The following is a 19624-nucleotide window of genomic DNA, read 5'->3' as shown; positions in this document are numbered from 1 at the left end:
CTAACGTAAAAATGCTTTTGCGAATACAGACCAAGGTCTGTGTCATGTAGTGTTCGAATGCAATAGCTCGTCTGCAATAAGGACAGTCTGACGATATATCCTGTACATAGTGCTGTATAGAATAAGTAAGTTGTGAGAGCAGTGTAGAATAGGCATGTTATTTATTGAAATAATAATAATAAAAAAAGACTTACTGATGATGAACACGGTTTGTTTGTGTCTCACTGTATGCAATCTGTCCTATGAATTTGATTATTTAATTGCTTGCACGTTAGGAGCGAAGCGGGTCGCTGACCATAGACAAAACAAAATGACGACTCGTGGTATACGTTTACAGATTCCTTCACAATCTTCGGTTTACAATCAGATAGTGAACACGGGATGCGCCCGAATATCGAAACGTTATTTTGTTTTGACTACGGTCAGTGACCTGCTTCGTTCCTAACCATGATTTTACCTGACGAGATGGTATTCCGTCAAACCCTCGCCTAACTTGCTTGTTCGGACTGTGCACGTGTGCTTTGCGCGTCATCCATCTAAAAAGTGTTTCAACGCTATGGTGTCGAAGTGCAATCTTGTCAAGATAACCCCGTTAAAAGGTGCATATTTTGCCTTTTAAGGGTAACATCTCCAAGTTCGCACTTTCTCTGCGACGTCTCTGAATAAAAACCGCATAGTGAGAGACTTTGCCAGATATTTGCTCTTGAAAGATGGCTCAATGTCAGCACAGATCGTTCTGTAAGCCTGGAGCGAAAGTGCCATGGCGCGACTTGCAATTCGGTAGCGCTGCTGACGTTTTTTGCAGAGTGTGTACCTTGGATATACATCCTGAACCAAGAAACAAGTTAGCGGCCTATCCAGTTGTCAAGAAATTAAAGTACACCCTGCAGCAGCAGCAGCAATAAGAAATACATCTAATGCACGGCTGTGCTAAAAGCCATATCTACAATCTGACCGAACGAGAGTAACGAAAGAACAGGCAGTGATGTGAAAGGCCACTCGCCAAAAGCCTCACGTATAAACCATAGAGCTTCCCATAAAATTTCAAAAAAGAACTCTCGCGGGGCGATCGATCACTGAGTGACCATCGGAATGATGATTACAGCAGACATGTATTTGTCTTTGTGCCCGCTTGCCGTTCCCCCACTGTAGGGTAGCAAACCAGATGCAACTTGCAATCTCCCGTGCTTGTGACTTCGGAAGTCCTTGTGTGTATTTTCTGCTCATTATCAGTTTTTATTCGCGTGAAGTTCAAAGCAGTCCTATTTTTCTAAACACAGAAAGCAACGAGATTCTGCGTATAAGCATAATCATTCCGTATTATGCATTTATAAAGAAATGTATTTGTTGAAAATTATCAATTTACCAAGTCACGAAATCCGTTTGAAGAAATACGGGCAAATTCTCGGCAAATATATGTGATAACCATCATTCCCTCGCGGCCTGAAACGCAATGCTGACAGCTTCCATTGGCTCTAGCGTGGGGGTTCCTGCCTGTACATTTTGTAGGAAACTCTGTGGCATAGACTTCAGGCATAGTTTGCTTACGCCTAAAGAATAGCACTAAAATGAAGCTATTGCTGAAAGTTTCACAACGGCATTTGTGTCCTGGTGGCGTGTGGCGGCACATGGCGCTTTGGACTAGTGATTGGGAAAGAGGGGATTGGTAAAAGCGTGGATAACAGTGGTGCCGACTCTTCAGGCCTAGACGCGGTGGATGATGCCTGTCTCTCTCGCGAAGGCCCCGAGACTGCCAGTATACCTCTTCTTCCGCTATTAGTAGGTAAGTTTATTGCTCAAATGTGGTTACATGTTTTCATACTATATGAAATACAAAAGGAGGTACCATAGTCAAAGACTGTATTGGGACCTGCCATGGGCGCGTCGCTATATACCGGTCGGTGCTGTCTATACTGCTCGTAGCTTTCTACTTGAAACCGGTGTCTCGCTTGCCGGTGGGCATGGCAAGACCAGACCAGGTGAAAGACGTCAACTGTGACGTCTGTCCCACCACCGGCGGCAGGTCAGCTGGTGGTCTGTACCCCTTTTTCAAGACGTATATGCCCTACTTCTGCTTCAGCATTTTGTTTGCCTCTGTTGCCGCCCGTCTGACCTGGAATCCAAGTACGTAACGCGTACGTGCAACTCGCTTGCCTGACCTCCACGGCGGCAGGTAAACGCCTCCTCGAAGAGCTGCGTTACCCCCCTGCGGGATACTCGAGGGCCGGTACCCCGATCCCTAGGTGCACTCGAGACATGTTCGAAGTGGCCAGAATGCCCCGAAACGTCCATCCCGTCCACAATGAGGGCAGACGCAAGGCGAGAGCAGCAGCGATCCTCAAACAGATCAAGCTACAAGGCATCACAGCAAGCTTCGTCGACGCCGCGTAGTACAGCGATGGGAAGACCTTTGCTGACGTCGTGGTCGACTCCAGCGGCAAGATTTCCAATAGTGCTTCGATTCGCACTTCAGACCCCGAAGTCACCGAGCAAGCCGCCATCGCTTCACCCTGCTAGACGGTCGTGGGTCCGAGATCTATAGCGATTCCAAAACGGGTTGGTCGAGGGTGCTCCCCCGAACCTCAATGAGTCTGTTCACGAAGCTGCGCGCGACCTCGCCGACCGCGCATCCACTGTAAGGAGCGCCGAGTATTTTTGTGAGTACCTCCGTCGTTGCCTCTAACTTAATGAAGGCATTTAGAAATTAGCGATCTGAAACAAGAGATCGCACGAGGGAGGAAATGCGCGAGGGAGGGCTTTTCACTTACACGTTCGGTGCATGCGCTAAATGGTTGCGCAGATCTGAGTGATATCTGTTTTTAGAGCGCAGGTCTTAGGCGCCCGTTCCTAAGGCGAGCATCAGCGTAACCGAGAGAACAAGCACGGCGAAAGATGAGATCGAACGCGGAGCGCAGCAGGGGTTGAAAAAAATGGCGCAGTTTCACCCGAAAGGCGAAGCATCAATTGCTATAGCAACTTAGTAAAGAGCTATACGGAGTAAGGATAGTAGTTTTATCAGCTGTATAAACTTGGACATGCAGTAGCACCAGCAACGCGCAAAACTGTTAACGACGCCGTCGCCGTTTTGCCCGCGTTCGCACCGAACGCGCCCGGCGTTGGTGACTGTTAACAGGGCCTCTGGGGGCGGCTGGGAGGTTTTCGACGAGATCAAAACGGGAAACTTGACGAGCAGCGTCGGAAGCCTTTACCACCTTCTCGCGTCGCAACGTTTTTATATAAATACGCATTTGGTGCCGCAGCTAAACGTCGCCTCCCCTCCCTCCCACCCTCCCGTCACCCCACGGCCTTTTGCGCGACGGAAGAAGTCGCGTTTGCTCTCTATATATATGGTGATTGTAGAGGAGGAAAGAGACGCTTAATTCTGCAGCCCTTCAGCTGCAGAAGATAGCGCCAACCTTTCCCTTTCCCTCAAGAACCACTTATCATATCAGGGAGCACGGCGCAGAACGCGCCTTTGTTCTCCGCCGTGCGTTCGCTCCCCGTGAAAGCGCGCGTCCCTCGCGCCCTTTCACTCGCACATACAGCGTCCGGCGCGCGGCGATGATTTCACCGCCGTTGATGTCATACGGAACCTCACGGCGACGGCGACGCCGACGACAGAAATCCTCCTTGAGTGTCCATATAATTGCTATCGCAATAAAACATATACGCACGCAGGAACTCCTCTGGGAGTTGGCCAAGTATGCGTAAGCATTGTGCCACTTGTTCATCTTCTTGCAGCCTGTGGTCATTATCAGTGTTATGAGCCATGATCCGGCAAGTACCAACGACCGCGCTGGGACGACACGAACTGGTGCGGACGGCGACACAAGGTGCATTGATAACGCAGGCAAAGTACTGCAGGTGGCGGCCGGCTCCATGCAGGTGCGGTGAGCAGGTTCGGATCATAAGCCGTTACCGCTCTTTCGTGCCTTGTCTATTCGTGTCGAACCATTATGAACCCGGCAGCTGCATTATTAGACCCCGGCAGCTGCACGGACCTATCAAACGTACTCTGGCACGGCCGCTCTTCAAAGTGATCCGCGAAGCGGACAGAGAGCTAGTGTCGACTGATGATAGCTGTGCGCGCTGTGTTTCCGCCGCTACCCGTTGAAGAGAGACGACCGGGCCCATATCTTGAAAGAGATCGTCTTACGGGAGGGAAGGACGGATGGACGGACGGACTGACTGACAGTGTTCTCGTTGGGTAAGCATGGAAACGCTTACGCTTTTTAAAGAATCGTGCTACCTGCCACAGGCGACTTTTAAAAATTCCGTAAAGCTGAATTTCGAACACACGGTATAGGCCGAGCAGAACGCCGGAGTTGAGTTTTTACTGCAATTATATGGAGATAACCACCTGCTAGGGCAGGTCGAGCACGTGGCTGACCTTGGCATCGAGTGCTGAACTCTATACTCGCCCGTAAACGGATGTCTCTCTCCCCCCCTCATTTCCGTCTCCAAACGTATCCTTTTATCTGTTCTCTAGACTGCATTCTCTACTACTGTCTATACCGTAGAGATCGTTGATTATAATGTAAGAATTCAGCTAGTTGGCAATGGCATAACCCGGGGTTCGTGATTTGGTGTCCCTACAGCTCCTAAAATTTAACTAATCAATGCGCTAAGAGCGAAAAGATAACGGCAGGTTACGCATATATAGTTCCGAGTCCTCGCTACGCTGTACCTGCCAGTTAGTCTTAAGGGGGTTGTCACCAAAGAGACAAGGGCGACAAAACAGGTTACGATTGTGTCCTAGCTATATATCTAATCTATATACTGCCACAGGGGGTAGTTGCTCCAGCTTCACAATCATGACGGAGGTGGGGATATGCAAGTGCGTGATCGCGGCACTGATTGTCGCACTCGGGGCACCGCTGCTCCATTATCTGTGCTTCTTGCTGCGGAGGGTATTTCGACGTGACCTGCCACCTGGACCGCTAGGCCTGCCCCTTCTCGGCTATATACCCTTCATGACCAAGGACGGACATCGGGACATCGAGGCGCTCAGGCAGAAGTACGGCAACGTATTCGGGTACGTTCATAGCCAAAGTACTTCAATGGATAGGCTTTAAGCCGTATGTATTATTTTCTTGCCCAAGTAGCCTAATAAAAAAATTCGCTAAATAGTTTTCTTTTTTTTTAATTGTAGACCTCGAGACACACGACGAAATCATGACCGAATCGAAGTTCGTATTTTGTGCAGTTGTTTTAGTAGCCTCGGAAGCGCTGCGAATGAAGGCGGTATGACACACTGGAACGCTTCAAAAATAACTTTCTACAAAGGATGTAATTCACCTGCGCAGAAAAAGCATTTATCCTCGTTACCCACAACATGCTTCCTACTTCAACAGAGTATAAACACCGTGCTGCACAAACTTCACCGATGAGGCTGGGGGAAATAAATCATGTATGCCTTATTTAACGCATAAAAATTGGGAGAAGGCGAGTCCATACTCACTTACTCACTAATTCTCATATTCACTAATTATGTTCAATATACATAAAACCATACACTCTTCAAATCTTCAGTACACGTCACTATGAAGTCTGTGCCGTTTTTGGTGCTTCCAGGGAAGCGGAGAAACGTTTGAAGCGTTTCACATATACGACGCCTTTAAACGGGTAGAAAACGAGGACTTAGGAATTTTCCTTCAAACCCTAATTGAAGCACACACCTCAAATTCTGCCAACATATTTTCCTTGGCATGGTGCACATTTTCTCAAAATATGAGCTTCGGGAGTAATTTGGGTTTTTTAGCAAACGCATATAACATTTTCGCGGACTTCTCATTAATAGCCTCTGTGCAAGATAATATCGTCTAGTAATGTAGGCTTACGAGGGAGTGCTTTAAAGCCACCAATGAATCACCTTGATAAGTGTCCTTTCTCTATAGAAAAAATGCTTGTTCTAAGGAATAATGCCTCCGTACAGAGTCCTACAGTCACAAAAAGCCTTAATAACCTGTTTAAATGAAAGCAATATTGTATGTATGTATTAGAACACGCTTCTGTGTTACTTAATTTTAATGATTTAGTTGTTTTATGGCTTCAGTGTTGATAGTGTTTTCATGTTAAAGTCGTCTACACTTCACTTGGTGATCCCTATTTTGGTGGCGTGCTGAAGGCGCTGACTTTCTTCTTTTTTGTAGGTATAATATATGCATCTTTTATGCAGTATATAGTTTCCTTGGACTAATTGATCATTTTTTATTTTTTTGTTACTGACTCATTGTTGGTGCTTTTCATTGAGTCTCCAGTGACAGAAACTACAGAACATGGCATTTGATTGTTGTGTTCTAAGTTTTTTTTTATTCGTCAGCATTTATAGGCCCACCCGTCCGTCCATCCGTCCGTCACATAAGACAATCGCTTTCAAGATAGGGCCCGCAGCAGCGAGCGAATTGACCTTCATGCTGCCTCTCGCTTCAACACGAACTAAGCGGCGAGAATGCAGCGCACACGAAGCTATCAGCACTCGGCGCACTCTGTCCCCATCGAAAATCGATTTCAAGATGAGGCCCGCACGCCCGCTCCATGCGCAGCCGCCCCGGAGTACGCTTGGTCACGGTTGATAATGGTTCGCATCGAGAGGAGGCAGCGTCATCGACCACGTCTAAGTACGAGGTCTACCAAACGTGACACTTTTCGAATACGTCACGCACTACAGCACGCATAGGCCAGTGCTCATCTTCCACGAAGCAGCAGCATCATCTAAACGCACCATCATATAACATGAATGAACATTGCTACTACTCGCCTCGCGATTGCTTCTTCCTTGTCGTATCAGTTAATTAAAATTTGAGGTTTTACGTGCCAAAAGCGCGATTTGATAGTGAGGCACGCCGTAGTGAGGGACTCCGGAATAATTTTGACCACCTGAGGTTCTGTAACGTGCACCCAATGTACGGTACCCGGGCGTTCTTGCATTTCATTCCCGTCGAAACGCGGCCACCACGTCCGGTACTTGGGGCTAGATTCACAAAGCTTTTCTTTCCTGAGTGCTCTTTGCCATTGGCTGGCCTCCTTAGATAATAATATGTCTTGCATCCGGATTGGCTGAAATTCTTTTTTTTTTACGAAGCAATTCTAGCGTAAGAAGGTTTTGTGAATTTGGGCCTTGATCCAGCGCCCTCAGGCTTACTAGCGCAACGCCATATATATAGCTATCTACGCCGCCACGGCTGCTTGCACGTCTGAGTTAACATTTCGTTGTTGCAACCGCGCTTCGCCGTTTCACGATTCTTTCGCGGTGTTTCTCGCAATTATAACAAACACAGCAGCATATGACGACGAAACAGCAGGTGATTAGTAGCAAATGCTTACGCATCATTTAGATAACTCCCACAGGAGATTCTGCATGTAATTTTTATTGCGATAGCAATTATATGGACATTCGAGGCGCATTTCTGCCGTCGCCGTCGCTGGGAGGTTCCGTATAAAGTGCAACGGTGATAAAGTCATCGCCGCGCGCCGTATGCTGCAGGTGCGAGTGAAAGCGCGCGAGGGAAGCCAACGATCGCGGCTCAATCTGGCGCGCGCGAGGGAGGAAGGCGGAGAGCAACCGCGAAGTCTTCCGTCGCGCGAAACGTCGTGGGCAGATGGGAGGAACGGAGGGGGAGCGGCCTTGTGCTCCGGCGCCAACTGCGTATTTCGCGACCGGGCGCAAGGGGAACTGGCGATCGCGGCTCAATCTCGCGCGCGAAAGGAGGACAGGGGGGAGGCAGCGCCGGAGGGAGGGGATGTGGCTTCTACTCCGCCAGCAAATGCGTACTTTGCGCGCGGCCGCGCGGCCGGCTTATCTTGAATGCGATCTGCAGACTACTCATACCTTTGTGCGCGCTGTGTTTTCGCCGCTCAGTTTCCGTTAAGCGATAGACATGCACGACGGTCACCTTCGCTCGCTGCTGCTGCGGCGCTGCTCACGCCAGCGTTTTGACAGCAAGTGTCCGAGGTGATCGAGTGTGATGTGTTCATGCTTCCTTGTGCGCGCTGACACGATGCTTGATAATTCAGTTAGTAAGCGAACGTTTTCAAGTTTACACGTCCAATAAAACTACTATCCTTAGTTCGTGTAGTTGTCTACTAATTTGCTATCGCAATCGATGCTTCGGCTTTCGGGCGCAACTGCGACTTTTTTTTTTTCCTGTCTTCACATGACTGTCCACAAAGATTGCGAAAGCTCTTATACTGCCGGAACGCCCTCGTATTACCTTGTCCTATCGTCATTTAATCATTAAGAGTGTGCATCTCTTGGAAAGTGTATATCTGTGTACTTTAGCCCGAATAGACAGAATATAACAAAAGCACGCCAGCAATAAAAGAGAAAAAAAAAAGAAGACAGCTCGACACAGACGCGCATTTCCTTCGCACAAGCACATTTTATTTTTCATGACTTGCTCCGAGCAGTCGACGTAGGACGATGAAAATAATTGTTTGAGCTCGATCCAGATAAGATGGCGTAGATGTCCTTCGACACGAAGCACTTGTGGCAAACCGTCACCGTAAAGTTTACGCATGCAGACCGGTGCGCGCAGGAAATCGTGCTTCCACAGTGCAGGTAAACGGAGGAGGAGCGCGTGCTGTACCCCCGGCCGTTGTAAATGTTGTGCTGCAGAGGGCGTCCACGACTGGCGCGGCAGCGCCTCCTTGTGGCGCTGTGGTTGTCTATATCTATCTATTTTCATCTCTATCTCATATTTATCTCTTTTCACTCTAACATATGACAAAGAGGCAAGGTTTTTTTTTTTTTTCTGCAGACTGCACTTCGGTTTCCGGTACGTGGTCTTCTTGTGCGACTTCACCTCCGCAAAGGAGGCCCTCTCGAACGACGCGCTGCTCGACCGGGCCCAAGAGTTCCCTCTCAACGTCCACGAGAAATCTCAAAGTAAGAACCTTTGCCTCGGCGGTGAAATAAATAATATTCCTCGACACTGTGGCGGCAGTATGTCCCCAATCACACACTGACATCTAATGAACATCAATAGTGATGTCTGCACATGTTAAGCAACGATAAAAATACTGAAGAAATTATCAGAAACCATTAAACCATAACTCGATCATAAAGAATAATAAAGCTGGAAGTCTGCCTATCATCTGTCGCTTAATTTCTAACCTTTCAAATCTCCTGGATAACCATCTTCTTTATGCGACCAAACTCTAGTGTTTGTGTTCTTTTTTCTCTTTCTCTTTAATTGTAAGGATGCATATTTATAGTGCTCTTTTCTGTTCATACTGTGCATATACGTTTTCACATGTGTATGCGTGCTTGCAGTTTCATGCGTTCTTCATTGCGTATTTTTACTTTAAACACACTAGATTAGCGTTTATGTTCTACTGTCACAGTTGGCGTTTAAGGAAGACTTATAAGCGGAGATGTCGGACGGAGAGGCATTCCTCGTTGCTACTGCTCCGCACTACAGGTTGAAGAGCAAAGGAGACAGAGAAAAGCAAGGACGGGGAACGATGACGAAAGAATACAAATGAACTAAGACATCTGCTGTCAGCTTCGGTGCATCTGCCAACATTTTCGATAAGTTCTCAAGAGCAAAAGTAGGTATATGCAAACTATACAAAGACGTGTAGACTCCCAACTTTCTACATGAACTGTACAAGCGCGTCACTCAAGTGTCACTCCCGCTGCGGTGGCTTGGTGGCTACGGAGTTCTCTTGCTGAGAACGAGGTCGCGGGCTCAATTCGCTGCCGCAACGATGGCATTCAGGGCTTGAGACATGACATTCAATCGATCGATCGATCAATCAATCAATCAATCAAATATTTGTTTTAGAAAGGCTGAGGTTAATGTGATGTGATGTACGTTGTACTTCGACAGTACAGTGCAACGTACGCCAGGATCGTGCCGCCATCATGCTCGGATTGTATTTTACGCTGGGATCGCGGAACGGCGAAGCACTGCAGCGCACGTATCTGTTCCTCATGCAGGCATGATTCTGGCCAACGGGCCCCCTTGGAGGGAACAGCGACGGTTCACGATGAGGACGTTCAAGACACTGATCAGTACAACGCAGACTGTCGAGACGCATATACACGTGAGCTATACACGGTGACTGCTATCCCATCGGCCCATTTTTTTAGGTGCGACGCACTTTATGTGCTCGGGCTTTCGGCGTCTCCTGTCGTCGTCGTCACGGTAAAGCAAGTGGCTCGTGCTCGCGCTCGGCACGCGCTCGCGCCACTGCTCCCGCGTTCGTCGTCGTCGTCTTCCACAGCTGACTGCGTTGCCGCTCATCATTCCAGCGTAGAATTTCACGTCTCTTCTGCCGTCGCAATGGAGAGGCCGCGTTTACGGAGTTATGAGCCATTGCTTTTAAGGCAGTGTGAGACCATTAGCGGTGCATCACTGCATGCTTCGCACCTGCCCAGGTTTCACGTTAGTGGAGCTGCATTTCGCTCAATCGGTCATTTCACACTTACGCATAAAATTTAGTTCACCGCTCAAACCGATCTCTACGACTTAACTCGAGCTAACTGTAATAACTAATAAAAACTAAAACAGTCGGAAAGGCATCCATAATTAAATTAAATTGTGGGGTTTTACGTGCCAAAACCAGTTCTGATTATGAGGCACGCCGTAGTGGGGGACTCCGGAAATTTGGACCACCTGGGGTTCTTTAACGTGCACCTAAATCTAAGTACACGGGTGTTTTCGCATTTCACCCCAATCGAAATGCGGCCGCCGTGGCCGGGATTCGATCCCGCGACCTCGTGCTCAGCAGCCCAACACCATAGCCACTGAGCAACCGCGGCGGGTAAGGCATCCCTAATGACCAAGTTGCTGAGGGAGTTAAAGAAAACAATGATGCTTTCGCTAATACTTCATGGTAAAAGTCATCATCAAGCTTGTCCTAAAATAACACTAGTGACGGCTTGGCCGTCGCTAGTGTTATTTATTTCGTTGCCGCAAAAAATTGTGCCGCCTACCATCGACGAAGATTGTCAATGTAAGCGGGAAGCCAAACGCTGCTAGAGAACTATTCGCTTTTTTAAAGCACCGACACCCTTGAAGGTTTAAATATTTGTTGTAGTTAGGACTCTGAGGTAGGCGTTTGTTGTTTGCGTAATTCTCGATTGGTAGTATAGCTCATTTCCTACCACGGAGCCCTTTCCCGCAGCCGCCACCGGGGGAGAGGGGGCGCTGTCCTGCGGCGAGCGGCCCCGGCTTCGGCGGGGGGATGTAAAACGGCGATAGCGAAGAGAGCGTGAGGAAGGAAACGGAGGAGGGTGCAGCGGAAGTATGAGGCAGAAAGCGTAGGAGGAGAGCATGGCGAAAAGGGGGAGAAAGAAAGCGGACTGCCGGCGGCGACAAGGCATGCGGCCAGCGCGGAAATAAAGCGCTGGCGGGGGGCTTCGGACCCACTGCGCATGCGCTAATTCGCCTGCAGCGCCGCCGCCGCTAGAGAATGCGCTCCGCGCGAGCCACGCGTTCCCGCGTTCACGCTTTCTTTCTGAACAATGAGCGACGCAACCAGTGGAAATGCTTCGTCTGGCGCTGCTGCTAAAAGAGCTGCCCGAGCAGAAGCTCAGCGATAAAGCCCCTGAAAAAAAAAAAAAAAAACTAGGCTTTACCTCAGCGCTGCCGCCGAGAGCACTCAGAATCAAATTACTTGCCATAATATATCGCGAATTCAAATCAGCTAAACAGCTGCGCTCGAAATTCGCATGAAGGAGTATCGTAATCGTCGGTGAACTTTTTTTTTCTGCAAAGTGAGCGCGTATGACGAGCAGTTATTTAGGACGGCAAAACTATAGAAGCGTTTATGTAGTGCTTGAAGATACTAAACCTATGTGTCTGTAATATAGTCGACACCGAAGCACGAAACTACATTCTAGTGCGTATACTATGCGGAGCACGCGGAACATGTGCCGGGGCCTTAGCACACTGCTCTTCAAATTGATTTTAAGCCAGCATAGTTAATTATTATTGGTAAAAGTGAACATTGCATTCTGAGTTAGACATAATTCAACTTGACAAGTTTTGAGAACATTACTGACCAAATGATGGCGCACATAAACAATCTTTAAAATCCGTGACGTCACACTGACCTATGGGCGCTTGCGTTTCGCCGCGATATCAAGGAGTGGAACTTTGATATTAATTTTCCCGCTTAATAATCAACCTTTTACCGCGAAATAACGAAAATATAGTTTTGAACGAATACTAGTATCAGTCTAAAGGTGATGCGTTGCTGCTCCGTTAGTGTCCCTTTAACATGTGGAGATGGGTTTGCACAAGGCTTACCCTACGAGCGACGGTCAGGAAAGGGCACGACGCTCCTCCACTCCGCAACGCACAAAGGCGCTACGGCAGGGTTCGTCGACTCTCCGACACGGCGCAGAGAAGGCTCCGGAGTCAGATCGCCAACAAACACGGGTTTATTCACCCAAGGTACAGCTCAGTGCTACAGTCACGGCGCTTACGGGCCAAGGCTCGCCGCAAGACCGATCGAGTACGCGCGCCCGCTGCGCTAGGGCTAACCGGGTAGCGGTCCGCCAAGCGCGATAACGAGGAGTCGCGAGAACAAAGGTCTCATGTGACCACCTCGTTGCAAGCCTGTGAGCCTCTCTCAGGCGAGGAAGCGCTCAGCGGACGAGAGCTCGGGTGGAGAGGGTGCCCGGGGGCCGCCGCGCGGGAGGCCAATCAGGGCGCGTCCTGGTGACGTGTCTCTCGGGGCAAGTCCAATCCCGGGGGGGGGGGGGGGGGGGAGAAGCACGGTTTGCGCGGGAAAGTAAGTCCGGCGCGCTCGCCATGTCCGCCATGTTGCCGTTACGGCGGCGGTTCCCGGGGATCGAGCTAAGCGCCACGCGCGAGCTGGGGGACGAGGCGCGGGAAGGCACCTCGATCCCCACAAACAACACTGGGCTTCTTCGATTTACCTAGCTGCGGCAGTCGGTTTACGGACCACGGCTACCGGTTTTATAATAGGCACATAACAGTCACGTGGTATACCTGCAGGATGTTGTCCAAGGTTTCCTCGAGGACGCTGTTCTGGACACCGTGGAGCTAGGAAAATGTAAGAGAGAGCATCGCGCAACACTACTGAAGCCAGAGTGTATCGGCCCAACACCTGATTATTACGTCAGAGCGTGCGGCAGGTTTTAGTGCTCCTCCTATGCAGGCAGATCGTAGGTAGAACTAGGGCAACACAGCAACACAGCACCGATTACAAGCTGCCAGGAACCAAACATTCTCGGCCAATACGCTTTGTCTCAGAGGTCATGTGTTGGGCCACTACTGCGAGGGATAAAGTGAGCCTTAAAGGGACTGACAACCGATTTTTAAAGACCCAGTTTTTTATGGCGCAACAAAAAGCTCACCTTCAGTAGTGTTTACACCTGCAGCGGTTACTTCAAAAAGCGTGTAGATATTTTGTAAGCAGAATTTTTCGATCTGAACAGCCTCTAAAGAAGTAAGAGTCCCTCCTCCAGCAACGCTGAGAAGTGACAGCGATACCGATAGCCCGCCTCGCAAATTGTGAAAGCTGCCCATCGTTCTGCTTTCACAGGAAACAGTGCAACAGTGGTTAACCACCTGCGTTTCGACCTTTTCGACCACTTTTAAAATAAGAAGCTGGTACAATAAGTTTGCGTTGTCGTACAGACCTTTCTTATACTCGTATAGCGTGTGTGTTAGGTGTGCTGGTACGGGACTCTTGAGCTGTGAGGGCAGTCACACCAGGAAAGCGAGTCAATCAAGTGGGGAGCTGTGTTTTACTGAACCATCACGGACGTGTAACCACCACCGCATGACATGCAGGACGAACTGTCGTACTTGGTTCGTGAGCTGGCGTCGCGCAAGGGCGAACCCGTGACCATCATCTCGCTGTTGACGCCCAGCACGTCCAACGTCATAACGGCGACCGTGTTCGGCCGGAGGTTCGAGTACGGCAGCCCCGAGCGCGTCGAGCTGGACGAGCTCGCCGAGGGGATCCCGGCGTTGGCAAACCAGATGGCGTCTATCAACTTCTTCCCTTGGCTGCGCAGAGTGCTCTCCATGCTTCACATAGGGCCATGCGGGAGGATCAGGAGCGCCATGCAACGAAGGGATGACATCTCAGAGTGAGTGGGTTGGCAGAGCTGGAATGCGGGAGACCGCGGCTCTACCGGACATTGTACCTGCGACAGCACGTTGTACGTATAGTCTTTGTATTGGTTCGTGACTGGTTCTTGTGTGAAGCCTTTGTGGTGTCATATGTGCCTCTGAGATGTGTGATCATCGAAAACGCTGTTTGGGATAGCAAGTTATGCTTAGCGTTTGCATTTGTTAGTGATACGTCTTGTCTGAAGTCTCTTGTGTCACAGGTTCCTCCGAGATATGCAGTCACGCAAAATTGAACTTGCAAGAGCAACTTAGTATTTGCATTGTTCACGTCATCTTGTTTGAAGCCCTTTCGGGGGTCATATGTCTAATGACGAACAAAATAAGGGAAAAAAAGAAAAGGTTGGAAAAGACGCAAAGGTTGCCACAAAGATTTCGGAGGGAACATCCATCATTCGCAGAGTGCACGCTAGAGGACGCCACAATATAGCGCTGCGGCAAACTTGCTCCGAGTTCACCAAGGCGTATAGTGTATGCACCTTGCTAGCGCAAGTTCGTTAACATGCGCCTGAATTAGGCGCTACTTGACCGACCAGAGAATATACAGGTATGTAAGCGTCACCATGTGCATGGCGCACCTGAACGTGCTATCACGAGTCCTTTTAGTTTCAGTTTTTTGCGATGAACCTGTAGTTCTTGCCTGCTAAAATTTTCTGAAGCTGATAGGGCCGAACTTCCTACATTGTGATGCAGTGAATTGCATTGAGGGGCCTTCGTTCTTTTCTTTATTTTCTCTCCTTACAGGACCCTAATAGGCCATCACGAGAAAACATATCAGGATGGCCTGGTTCGCGATTACATTGACGGTTTTCTCAGTGAGATGAGGAGACCAGAACAAGAAAAGAAGACTTTCACGCGTAAGTATGCCGAGTCATTGCGGGGGTAGATATTTTATGAATCTTTCTCCAACCATACTGTCCACATCCACTTCTCGAAACAGGCAAGGTCGAGCATTTGGTTCCTCGTAATCGCATTGTAGTCCTTCGTGACCAAGCAATAATTGACTATAGACCCGAACAGACCCGAATCAGACCTGAATAGATGATGTCAAAATCCGTGACAATACTGTAAGCCGGAGCGGCAACTTCAGGGTAGCGTCACCCTGCACCCTTCTTTCACTTTTGGGTCGCTGGCTTTAAAAAAAATGAATTCTGAGGTTTCGCACGCCAAAACCACGATATGATTTTGAGGCATGCCGTAGTGGGGGGGGGGCTCCGGATTAATTCTGACCACGCAGGATTTTTTTAATGTGCACATAAATCTAAACACACGAGCATTTTTGCGTTCGGCCCCCATTGAAATGCGGCAGCCGCGGCGTTTCATCGAGCCCGTGCCCTCGTGGTTAGTAGAGCAACACAATAGCCTCTAAAACCATAGCCGCGTCGCTGGCCTATATACGAAGCCTCCTTCTCTCACGATACGAATGGCCGTTTCGCTATTGCAAAAGCGTAGTTTGCGAATAATAACTTAACCTAATACTCACCGTTGGTGTCCCCTTCTTAAACGCCCTTTGCCGTTGGTCACGCTTCATTGCAGGAGACGTGCTCAGGAGCAACGCGTCGTCCTTCTTCGGTGCCGGGAGCGAGACCGTGCGCTCCGCGATACAGTGTCTGCTGATGACGTGTGCCGCCAAGCCTGAGATGCAGAACCGCATCCGGGACGAGATCGACGTCGTGCTGGGTCAAAGCGGTCAACGTTCTCGCGTCCTGTGGGAAGACCGCAACAGGATGCCGTACACGCAGGCCTTCATCTGGGAGGCGACGCGCTGTGAGCCGATCAGCCCTTTCAGCCTCATGCGGAGGTGAGCTCGCGAAACAAGGACGACCCTGCTCTATGCTGTTCTTATAGCAGGCTATAGAGACACGCTTTCCCAGCCGACCTCTCCTACTTTCTCTCATTTGGTCTTCCTTCTCCTCTTGGTCCAATTGTGGAATGCCGACGCATGCGTTCACTCGTTTACCCTCTGGTTCTCCCTGTGAGTAATGTGGTCGAGGTACCGCGCGTATAGGATCGCGAAGAGGTAACATTGCAGCCCTCAAGTCTAGACTTGTCAACCTGCCGAGCGCTGTTAAAACGGTCGTTTTGTGGGTTGTATAACAAGTATATCAGGATGCTATAGCCAGCGCTTACACTGTGTGTATGTTCTTGTGTAGTGCCTTTTAAGCATGAAATGCTTTTAACTTCCATTGTCGGCGACCTTCAAGTGACCTTGAGTCAAAAGTCAGAGCGGTTATCCGGGCACTCAAACGAGAACATGCCGGCAAGTTGCGAGAACAAAGCGAGATCATCCGGGCAACCAGTGAAAACTTAAGAAAATGCAGTCTCTGGCCCCCAACCCTTTGTACAGGACCACATCACATACGCCTAGTTACTCTCCAAACAAGTTACAAAAGATATTACTTCCGAGGTCTTCCTAGTGTTCCTTCACAATATCACTCAAGCTGTAACTTCTAGTACGTTGAAGTTTTATTTGTCATTTCCAATAGCGACTTTCAAAAGGCAGATAGATGGGACCTAAGGCAGCACATTTGCAGTCGACCACTTCGACGCAACAAGAAGAAAAAGTGGCAACAGACGCTGAGCACGTTAGACTGTTGCAAGAAGAAACGCGATTGAAGGCGGCGACATCACAGGCAGCAAAAGACTACAGCAAAATTACAGGGGAGCCAGATATTTTCTCCTTTAATCTGTGCAGTATAATTGCTTTAGATAACCAGGAGCATCTGTATGAAACGCGCCTGCATGATCACTTTGCCTGATTTTGCCACCTATGGGCACCGTTCACTGTTCAAATGGCGCTACGATATTTCATGTTTCGCCCCAATATTTCCGACACCGGCCGCTAGAGAGGCGATGAAAATGATACGCCATTCCGAACGACAACGGCTCCCTTATCATCGCTCATCCGAGAGGTATGCACTGAGTTTTGACGATGTCAAGCTCACAATGCGCACTTTGATATTTTCAATATCAATGCATGCGCACTTTGATATTTTCACAACTCGGGCAGTCTTCTCTGGCGATAAGCCATCGAAAGTGTCACGGCGAATGTACACAGCCTCTCTCCAGTTTTGCTGGTTTTACGCTGGCCGTCCCAAAGCTTGACTTGTAGAGGGCACATAGATCGCGCGCAAACTGCAATGCACGGTGCCTATACGGAAAATTCCTGCGCGAGCGTTTCGTGGGATGGTGAGTGTGTGATTTACGTTTCTCACGCGTACGCGGCTCGCTCATGCTCACAAAAGACCGAACCATGACACGCAGTCTTGTCCTCACGCTCACATAAAGGAATTTCACGCTTATTTTCGGTCCCGTGGTGCTTGAAAGGTCATCTACTCCTCATTTACATGTGTGTCACACTTAAACTTATAGTTTAGCGTGAGATCAGGCGTGGAATTTGTTAGAGTTTAGAAACGGCTGCACGATGCATCTACTATCGCGATGGAAAGAAACGCGAACAGCGGAGCGCGTGGCCGAAGCATAAGTGAAGGTATAGTGCGCGCCGTCCAGTCGTCACCATTGACAGGCGCGCATGTCCGGTTTGATTGCGCTGTGCGATGATGCACCCCCTGTACTGAGATATCTTTGTTTCTATTCTTCATCTCTTCAATTTGAAGACGAGAAAAGGTGACGGCGCAGTAATGATGACAGCGCAAACTGTATTATCAGAAACAAAAATATCGCAGTATAGGGGGTGCATCATCGCACAGCGCAATCAAACCAGACATGCGCGCCTGTCAATTGTGATGACTTGACGGCGCGCACTATATCTTCAGTTATGCTTCGGCCACGCACTCCGCTGTTCTCGTTTCTTACCATCGCGATAGTATGTACGTTTTCCATCTGTAGGCTTCGTGTCTCATCGGAGTCATGGCCTGCAGGGTTGCGGCTATCAGGGTTGCGGCTATCTGCGCGATGAAAACAAACGGAACACTAACGGGTGCCTCTGGGGCCAGCTGCCGCAAAGTTGCTATCAGTTGGTATTCAGCGCTTACGCTGTTTACAACGTGTGTATGTTCTTGTGTGGGGCCTTTTTTCCTTTAATATATGCAGTATAACTGCCTTAGACAATGAGGAGCATCTGTATGAAACGCACCTGTATGATCACTTTGCCTAATTTCGCCGATGGTAAGTAAATCAGTATCATCATGATGTGTCGGCACGGTGGAGAGTCTGAGTAATACTAAACAGACATAAACATCTTCTTTTTTTTTTTTTTTTTTTTTGCTGCGCTACAGCCTGATGTGATCTGTCCGCTCTGTTGCCGCAGTGCCAGCGAGGACACTAAAATAAGCGGCTACGCCATTCCGCGAGGCAGTGTCGTGGTCACTGCGCTGAGGTGCATTTTCCACGACGCCTCCTTCTGGAAGGACCCGGAAGTTTTCCGGCCCGAGCGCTTCTTGGTCGACGGAGGCACCCGAGCCAGCAAACCGGAAAATCTGATCGCCTTCTCATACGGTAATAACGTGGCGAAGTCTTCTTTCGCATTTTAGTTTAATGCCGCAGGTTCTGTATACGACAGTGCTGAGATGCTACATGTCAGAACAAGACAAAGGAGACAGAGGTAGTGATCGACAGTGGGCGAATTCGCTGCTTTATTTCAAAGGTGGCAAAGGCGGGAGTGAAGGGAAATTCCTGCGGACCAACTGTCTGGTATTACGGTCGAATGGCAGCCAGCAGAGATACATGGGGAAATAGGAATGAAAGATAGATAGTGAGTATAGGTTCGACGAGGGTGCGTGTCTTCGTGACACACGTTTCAGTGTCTTCGTGGCACACTGCGGCACATGTTTCGGGTAGTGTAATGCTAAAGCTCTATTATCAGGCGCATCGTACAATTTGATGCAAGACTAGAATGTAACAGCATATATTGTGCCATTGAAAACAGAGAAGCAAAACATTTCTTACCGAAATTGTCGTCTGATTACAGGCAAGCGTTCGTGTCCCGGGGAGATGATCGCCAACATGGAGAGGTTCATCTTTCTTACCACCATTCTGCAGCACTTCATCGTCGAGGTGCCTCCCAGGGACCCGGCACTCTCTTTAGACGAGGTTCTGACCCGATCGCTTAGGCCGCAATCGCAGGAATTGGTTTTCCGCGCGCGAGAAATGCGTGGTTGAAAACACATTGAGTATACTTGAATCATAACCGTTCCGAAACTCAGCTTCAAACTCCTGAGCATCCTCGACAACCTCTCTGCGGGGGTTTAATATATTGACGCACCACAAGGAATCGACAAGCTGAAGATCGTCATCACCCACATATCCTCTGGGAACGCATGCTTCTTTGATCTCTGAGGCCCCGTCACCCATCGCTCACTAAAAAGTACTTGAAATGTCTAATATGACTTGAAAGTTGACTTGAAATGGCTAATATGTCAGAACTTTTGCGCACACCATCCACGAGCTTACAAATGGACATTGCCTACTGCTTCTGATGAGAGTCCGGTATGAACACTTTTGTCTCTGAGAGTACAGGTACAGCCTTTCTTACAGTGCATAGCTAA

The 19624-nt window shown here is 49.0% G+C and overlaps 1 protein-coding gene across 1 annotated transcript; it reads left to right on the top strand.

Annotated features, from left to right (window-relative positions):
* Positions 1–4693: 4693 nt before the first annotated feature.
* LOC119462117 (cytochrome P450 2J4) lies at positions 4694–19371 on the top strand. Its single transcript, XM_037723462.2, has 8 exons — positions 4694–5035; positions 8760–8887; positions 9944–10050; positions 13776–14077; positions 14862–14974; positions 15654–15918; positions 18388–18575; positions 19048–19371. The coding sequence occupies exons 1-8, from the start codon at positions 4815–4817 to the stop codon at positions 19236–19238; spliced, it is 1515 nt and encodes a 504-aa protein (XP_037579390.2). The 5' UTR covers positions 4694–4814; the 3' UTR covers positions 19239–19371.
* The last annotated feature ends 253 nt before the right edge of the window (positions 19372–19624 follow it).

The sequence above is a fragment of the Dermacentor silvarum genome, chromosome 8 (genome assembly GCF_013339745.2).
Source record: "Dermacentor silvarum isolate Dsil-2018 chromosome 8, BIME_Dsil_1.4, whole genome shotgun sequence".
Taxonomy (NCBI): domain Eukaryota; kingdom Metazoa; phylum Arthropoda; class Arachnida; order Ixodida; family Ixodidae; genus Dermacentor; species Dermacentor silvarum.
The sequence above is the reverse complement of the archived record's forward strand: the minus strand, read 5'-3'. Positions and strand labels throughout refer to the sequence as shown.